Source organism: Heterocephalus glaber, unplaced genomic scaffold, assembly GCF_053883595.1.
Source record: "Heterocephalus glaber isolate CG9 unplaced genomic scaffold, H.glaber_assembly_v1.0 deba00001729, whole genome shotgun sequence".
Classification (NCBI taxonomy): domain Eukaryota; kingdom Metazoa; phylum Chordata; class Mammalia; order Rodentia; family Bathyergidae; genus Heterocephalus; species Heterocephalus glaber.
In genome coordinates this window covers 5,192,675-5,200,758 of record NW_028258440.1, presented here as the reverse complement: position 1 = coordinate 5,200,758, position 8,084 = coordinate 5,192,675, and the positions used below count along the sequence as shown (strand labels likewise).

The 8,084-nt window shown below is 47.1% G+C and overlaps 1 protein-coding gene and 1 pseudogene across 3 annotated transcripts in view; one reads left to right on the top strand and one right to left on the bottom strand.

Annotated features, from left to right (window-relative positions):
* The first annotated feature begins 1,169 nt into the window (after positions 1–1,169).
* LOC147821575 (large ribosomal subunit protein uL24m pseudogene) lies at positions 1,170–4,739 on the top strand (annotated as a pseudogene).
* A 519-nt stretch (positions 4,740–5,258) lies between these two features.
* The window catches only part of Aifm1 (apoptosis inducing factor mitochondria associated 1), a 37,640-nt gene continuing 34,814 nt past the window's right edge, over positions 5,259–8,084 (bottom strand). For all 3 annotated transcript variants that reach the window (XM_013077900.3, XM_004860054.4, XM_004860053.4), the window contains 3 exons: positions 7,251–7,375; positions 5,839–6,035; positions 5,259–5,520 (listed from right to left, as the gene is read on the bottom strand). In XM_013077900.3, coding sequence (XP_012933354.1) covers positions 5,449–5,520; positions 5,839–6,035; positions 7,251–7,375 — 394 coding nt within the window. In that variant the 3' untranslated portion in view covers positions 5,259–5,448. The remainder of the gene's footprint in view (positions 5,521–5,838; positions 6,036–7,250; positions 7,376–8,084) is intronic.

Genomic DNA, 8,084 nt, shown 5'->3' with positions numbered 1-8,084 from the left:
CACCCCCATCCCTTTCTGTTTTAAGCCTCTTTGTCTCCAAAACAGGCTTTGTTGATTAGAACAAAAAAAAATGACATAAGTTGACCTCATCTTTTACTCAGATGCTTAACCTGACCCCTTTCCAATCACTTTTGTTTCCAGTGTTCGAACTGTTTGTTTAGTTGCATCTCTATGGCTTTGAAACGTTGGGACGTCTCCTGCTATGCCTTATAGGTAGCCTGGCAAAGGCTAGTGCCATCACTGAAGGGTGCCAAGGTACCATCTGATACCATTTGTAGAATGTCGAAGGAAAGCAGCTTTGAAGTCAAGTGGGTGGACTCCCAGTGCATGGTATTTTGCCAAAGCCCTGACTCTTCTCCCTAGGGTGGGACTAGCTCTGTCCTGCACTGTGGTGTGGCCCAGCTAATCCCACAGCCACTATCTGGGGCCAAACCTCATCAGGCACTGCTTGTCTGCAGTCAGAAGTCAGCCTGTGCCATCTCCCATCCCCTCGGTAAATTAAATGTATCCTGGTAAGTGGCAAGTTGGGGCCGTGGGTGACATGATGGGGGTCTGAACATCCTCCTATAAACAACCTGAATTGCAGAGATTAGAGGCTTTAAAAAAACTATCAAACCTGTTACATAGTATCATCCAACAATCGACCAAGGATATCTTCAGTGCTTTGCCAGTTTGGTGTGGGGGGGCATGTGGCCATGTTGAGGAAAAATACCAGTCCCTGCTGTGGGATAGCTGACTATCTCTTTAGAATAACCTGCAGAACAACAGATATGGCTGGGTGAGTGGGTTGGTAGTAGAGCATGCACTTAGCATGCACAAGGCCCTAGGTTCCATCTCTACCACCACCAAAAAAAAAGTTTACTCTGAACATTATACAAGGTATATAAATGTGTCAAAGTAACACATGGAACCCCATAGATATGTAGAATTTTATGTCTTTATGTAATAAAATAAACTTTTTTTTTTTTGGCGGTACCAGGGATCGAACTCAGGACCTTGCACTTGTGAGGCAGGCACAGTGCCACTGAGCTAAATCCCTGGCCCTAAACTTATTATTTTTTTCTTTTTAAAAAGAACAATTAGCATCTTTTCTCTCCTATGTGGAAGCTAAAAAATGTGAAAATAGAATAGTGATTATGATTGAGAAGGGTGTGTGGGTGGGAGGTGAGGGTAGAAAAAGGGAGGTTGGATTGGTTTTTTTCGTTTTGTTGGTTTGTTTTTTGGTACCAGGGATCAAACTCAGGACCTTGCACTTGCGAGGCAGGCGGCGGAACCACTGAGCTAAATCCCCAGCTTCATTTTGTTTTTGAGAGAGGGTCTCACTATGTAGTTCTGGCTGAACTTAAACTCACTATGTGGCCCAGCCTGGCCTCAAATTCACAGAGATCCTTGTGCCTCAGCTTCCCAAGTGCTAGGATTACAGGTGTGCACCACCACGCCCACCTGGAAGGTTGAGTTTGATCAATGCATGCTGGGTGCATGTATGAAAATATCACACTGAATCCCATTTATATGTACAATTAATAAATGTTAATAAAGTATTTAAGATAATTAGAACCAGGAAGGCCCACATTCGAGGGGAAGGTGGAGGCTCAGCAGCACTGCAGAGCTGACAAAAGGTTTCTGAGGCTCTCACAGAGGATTTCTCACAGCCTCCAGCTGTGCATCTATCAGCCCCACTGGGCTTGGCATCTGAGACCCCACTGTCCCTGTGCCCTGCAGCAGAATGAGCTACTTAGGCTCCCTGGCAGGGAAGAGGAGGAAGCACCCATGGGCCAGGCAGAACCTGGTAGTTGTGGAGCCCATTTCTGGTGAAGACTGGCATCTATTTTGTGGGGACATGGTGAAGATTCTAGAAGGTGAGGGCACCGGGAAGCAGTGCAAAGCGGTTTGAGTTATCCGCAGTGAGGTCGGGTGGTCCTGGAGGGGCTGCACATACCTTACTGCTGCCTTGGCAACACCAAGGGTTTCCAGGGCACCATGATCCCTTGTGAATCCCCTCTGCTCCACAACCACATTGGACCTGTGGATCCAGTGGACAGGAAACCCACTGAGATTGAGCGGAGAATTTACTGAGGTAGGGGAGTGGCTTGAGACTCCACAAGGTGAAGAAGAATCATCCCCAAACCTGAACTTACAGAGTGCATGGCCTTGTCCCTGAAACGTGGGTTGATAGCCCAAAGACACATGGGTGGACGATACTCTAGGAAGAGCTTGTGGAGCAGGGGATGTAGCTCAACCCTGCCTGCCTGGCAAGTGCAAGGTCCTGAGTTTGATCCCTGGTACAAGAAAGAAAGGAAAGAAAGAAAGAAAGAAAGAAAGAGAGAAAGAGAGAGAGAAAGAGAGAGAGAGAGAGAGAGAGAGGGAAAGAAATCAGCCAGCTTTGATAAAATGCTCCAGTTCCTAGGAAGAGCTTGTGTGCCTCATCTAAAGACATTGGAGAGAGAGGGACAAAGGCGATGAGGAAACACAAGCAAGCCTACTGGTATAGAGCCTGGGGAGAGCAGCTTCTCCCTGGCCTGGCTTGGAAGGCAGAGGCACCTGTTTGTTTCTCAGGCGCTATGAAGTGCCAGGGGTCCTCAAAATAAAATCCCAAAGCCAGGCATGGTGGTGCAGGCCTACATTCCCAGCACTCGGGGATGGGACTGAGGCAGGAGGATTGCAAGTTTGAGCCCAGCCTGGGCAACTTTGTGACTTAGCAAGACCCTGTCTCAAAATAAAAAAGGGCTGGGGACGTAGCTCAGTGCATAAGCCCTGAGTTCAATCCCTAGTACTGCAGAATCAAGAAACAAATGAATAACAGTTTCAGCCTGAACTACAATGTGAGATCCTGTCTCAAAAACCCAAAAGTAAATAAATAAATAAAGGTGGCAATAAATGAGATGTGTGCATGTGTGTACATATTAAGAGTGGGGGAAGCTGGGCGTGGTGGTGCATGCCTGTAATCCCAGCACTCAAGAGTCTGAGGCAGGAGGATCTCTGCAAGTTTGAGACCAGCCTGGGTGAGACAGTGACTTCAAGGCCAGCCTGAACTGCACAGGGAGACTTTGTCTTAAAAAAGCCAAAAAAGAGAGAGAGAGATGGGAAAGGAGGTCAGACAGGCAGGGTGGGTGCTATGGGAGACTTTAGACTTGATGTGTTGGTGACAGGCAGTCTTCAACAGGGAGGGGACAATAGAGCAAGTGGTGCTTTAGGAAGTCACCGAGCAGCAGCGGTGGACTAAGGATGGACACAGTACTTTGTGAGCCTTTCTATGGACTTATCTCATCCTATTGTCCTGTATTCCTCACCAATACCAAGAGTTTCTTTGTTTTTTGGGGGGCCAGGGTCTCACTATGTAGCCCAGGCTAGCCTCCAACTCATGCTGATCCTCCTGCCTCAGCCTCCGAGTGCTGGGAGTACATTATAGGTATATGCCACCATGCCTGGCAACACAGTGGACCCTCAAGTTACAACCAGCCTGATATATGAACAACTTGGGTTACAAGTGGAATTTTAGTTTTAACTTATGAACAAAGTCTTGAGTTATGACCCAAATCCTGTCTGCTTGTGCTTCCAGATGGTTTCAGATACATGTTTTTATTTTTATTTTTTTGCAGTACTGGGGATTGAACCCAAGGCCTCACACATGCTAAGCTAGTGCAGTATTACTGAGGTACATTTCCAGCCCCTCAGATACAGATTTAACCCTTAAAGAGTGCTGGAAGGAACATTACAACATCCTTTCCTGTGTGGGGTTAACTGAGAAATCGTGGGCCAGTGTCTCTCTAAGGACACTGACATCTGCCTGTATACAGGAGAGAGATTTAGAAGGCTGTGAGAAGCCTGAGCCTTCAATTGACCAACTTGAGTTACAATCAGCCTTCAAGGACAAATTAAGTTTATAAGTCAAGGGTCCACTATAATTTTCTCTTTATAGAATAATTCATAATAGGACTCCTGAAAATAGTAAAAATTTCTCAATTGAAACTAGATTTGACTTTTACATTTATCTTTGGTGCTGAAGATTGAACCCAGGGCCTTGTACATGTTGAGCCTATGTTCTACCACCGAGCTACACACCCACCTCACATTTGATTTTTAAAAGTTAAGCAATTTAGCCAGGCATGTTGGGGCATGTCTATAATCCCAGCAATTGGGAGGCTGAGGCAGGAGTATCATCTGGAGTTTGAGGCCAGCCTGGGCTACATAGTGAGACCCTATCTCAAAAAAATCAAAAGGAAGGGTCAAGGATTTAGCTCAGTGGTTCCGCTGCCTGCCTCACAAGCGCAGCGTCCCGAGTTCGATCCCTGGTACCCCCCCCCCCCCAAAAAAAGGAAGAAAGCTACACAGTCCAGCTGGGTATGGTGTCACATGACTGTAATCTCAGCAATCAGGAGGTTGAGGCAGGAGGATTGCAAACTTGAGGCCAGCCTCCATTACATGGTAAAACCCTATCTCAAAAAACAAAATAGTTAAGTAATTTAAAATGCCAAAAATCAGTTGACCCTTGAAACTTTGAGTTGTATTCCCAGCAAATCATTTGTAAAGTGAGGTACACCTGTAAGCATATTGTCGAGAAAAGGAGTAAAGAAAGGACAACTTTCTAGTGTAGGGGATGGTGAGTAGAGTGGTCAAGAGGTCATGAGCCTAAGGAGTTGTCTCCAGGTTTGCCCAGGAAGCATGCAGTCTCTGAGCCCTTGTGTCTACCTGTACTATGTATCCTTTTTCTTTTTTTCCTTCTTTCTTTTTAGAGGTAGGGTTTTGTTATATACCCCAGGTTGCCCTTGAACTCAGGTGATCCTCCTGCCTCAGCCTCTCAAGTGCTGGGATTATAGGCGTGCACCACCATGCCCAGTACTCTGTGTCCCTTCTTCCCCCCATAGGATGAATTCAGTTCTGGGACAGGAGTTGTTCCACATAAAGCCAAATCTACTGTGCTTGTTTATTTGTTCCACTCAAAGCACCTACACTGAGCCAGAGCCTGGGTTAAACTCTGGTGGCATAACATGAGCAAGACCTCAAGGCCAGGGTTCCGCCATGGGCTGGCAGGGAGACACGCAAACAAGGATGAGGTTTGGGAGGCTCCAGAACATCCTCACAGAGATAGTGAACCTCCCTAGAGGAGAAGAGAGCGACAAGTGTTGTGGGGAGAGCTCTGTAGGTGCACTTGAGAGAAATCCAGGGAAGAAAAACCATACTTGGTAGTAGCTGTAGTTTGCTTGCTGTCGGATATGCACAGCACTTCACCCACCTGTCCCCTTTAAAAGAGAACAGAATTTAATTTAGAAGAATCAGATTTTATTGCAGGTGAATATTAAGAATTCTCCTACATGGCTGAAAATATTCACAGAGAACTTGATCATTCGCATTCATGTGCTCAGAAAGTCTGATGAATAAAAAATGCTCCTGTACCCATCCCACCCTCTGCCAGGGATGGAGAAATGCTGTCTAGTCCAGCGTGGGCCTTCAATCTTCATGAATGTTGAAGAGTTTGGCTAATTCATTGAGGTCTTCATGTCGCTCCCCGTCCTTAATGATCTGAGGGAGAGAGTGACATAGGTCTCTACTTCGCTCCATGTGCACCCAGGCCTGGCCCACCAGATGGGGCCACTGAGGCCAGTCCTCAGCGAGCACTGGGAGGGAGGCGTGGGAGCAGCTTTCTGCTAGCCCCAGTGAGGAGACCGCCAGCAGTCTGTCTCCAGGCCATCCCTCTAAGTCCAAGTACAAAAGAAGTGTTCTGAGCCAAGGCTGTATCTCTGTTCTATGACATGACCACGGTGGACCAGGTAACCCAGGGCACTTGACGAAGCCACCCCCCCACTTCCCGTCTTCCTCCAAAAGCTGACAGGAACCTACCTTCCTCGCTATTGGCATTCTGTTAAAGATGTTCCACAGCACGATTCCCACCACCACTTTGTCCCTGAGGTAGAAGATGACGCCTTTGCCGTAGTCCTCCCCTTCACTGGGGGCCTGGGGGACTGCAGTGGTGCTGGAAGGAATGGCGATTTCGGAGGCCTCTGACTCTGTCTCACTCTCGGAGCGGATACTGGTCCCTGAGGCAAATCCCACAAACACACAGGCAAAGTCCAAACTTCAGTTATTATGAGCTTGGGGAACTCTAGAGCTCAAGTGTCTTTAAGACCTGCTTCAAGCTGCTTCTAGGTGGTTTGGTTTTTTATGCCCCTCAGTGTGCTCTGGGCTTCTCCACCCTTGCTCTACCACATGTACCTCGTGGCTAAAGTCCTAGACAGAGCAGAGCTTGAACATTCCCATCACAACAGAAAACTGTGTTGGACAGAGCTGCTGGAGGGACACTTTCACTAAAGCAGAAGGCACGACCATAAGGAAAGCCATGCTGGAGGTGTTTCTTCCTACGGGAAAAGAGAGGGGAGGGAATGGTAGCCCACAAAGGGGCCACCTCATCCTCTGAGACCCATAGGACTCCATAGAATACTTCCCACTTCCCAGGGGACAGAACAGTGACCCGGAGTTGAAAAGGACTTGGGTCTGTCTCCTAGATCCACTTACCAGGAGGGATGGGAATTAAGGAGTAAGGGATACACTTGAATTACTTGGGAAAAGGGCCTACAGACCCATAAAATGCCTTACTTTCTCCTTAAATAGCAACTTAGTCTTGAAACACCTCTGGCAAAAAGACACAGAGGCTAAGTAACTTGAGCCAAGGTCATGGGACAAGGCCGAGGAGTTAATAGAGACCCATGGGGGAGGGCAGTCCATTCCAGGAGAGCTGCCTGCTGTCTAAAGCAAGTGTGGCACTGGGATCTGACAACTGGAATTAGAAGCAGCTCAAAAACTACTCAGCCCATTGCTGCACTGCCCTGGGCCCATCAAAAATAGCTGGTCCTAAGCTAAGGTCCTTGGCCCTGGTTCTTGATATTAGCATGAAACAGGAAATTGAAAAAGAAAACCAAAAACAAAACCTAAAAAGTTCAGGTTTACTTCATCACCTAGATCTTTGCAGCCCTTAGAGACAAACTAAAGAACAGAGTCGTCAAGCCGGCATTGCTCTGCGTCTAGCATGCACATCCACAATATTTGAGTAGTCTATGCTTTGACCAGGACACTGATCTTGCCTGAGCCCACATCACTGAAGTGGGAGGACTTTAGGTTTTGTTTCTTTTAAAGCATAACACGAAGAGAGGCTTTCACGACCAGCTTCCTTTGGCCAATACAGAATCACCTGTTCAGGAGACCTTGGACCACTGCTTCTCAACATTCCTCCAAGAAAAGTGGTTGGACTTCCTTACCTGACTGCTCTGTGGCAGATTTTGGGTTGTCTTGTGCTGTTGCTTTTGCAAAAACACCGACTGTGGGCAAACTACTGTCCACAAGGCCAATAGCTTCATAGCCAACATCGGGGCCCAAATCGCTCCTAGGGAAAGAGAAGAGGGCGTGCTGTCAAGAGACTGTAAGGGATGAGGTGGCTATACACATTCTCCATGACAATGCACTTGGGTTGCCAAAGAACTAGGATGTGGAACAGGAAAACGACAAACTGTTCAAACGCCGCTGGGACACCTGGGCCCAACTGTGAGAAAGGATTATCCCAAGCAGCCTTTATTTTTCCTCGAGAAGTCACTCCACATATCACATATCTATACAGTGATCTAAACGTTCTGAAATTTATTCATGCTTTTATCCCATGCCATATTTGGGGAGGGATGGCTTCCCTGCTTTTACTATTCACCTTTCTTTAACTCACCCCTAAAATGGTCTGTGTGGAGAGCTTGCCAGGCAGGTGAGGCACCACTGAGCTACATCCCCAGCCCAGCAGCTTTAAAGAGCATTCACTTTTATGGAATTTGTGATACCTTAGGGTTTCACTAACCTACATTATTTTGCATTCTAAACCTTCATTTTTCAAGACTGGAATGCTTTCCACAAAGAGGCACCTTCATCACTTGGTCACTTCAATTATTCTTCTTGGAAACTTCCTATCATCATCACTTCTTTCTTTCTTTTCTTTTTTTCTTGTGATAGGGTCTTGCAGTGTAGCCCAGGCTGGCCTCAAACCTGTGACCTTCCTGGTTCAGCCTCTCAAGTGCTATACAGGTGTGCACCACCATGCCTGGCTTATACCT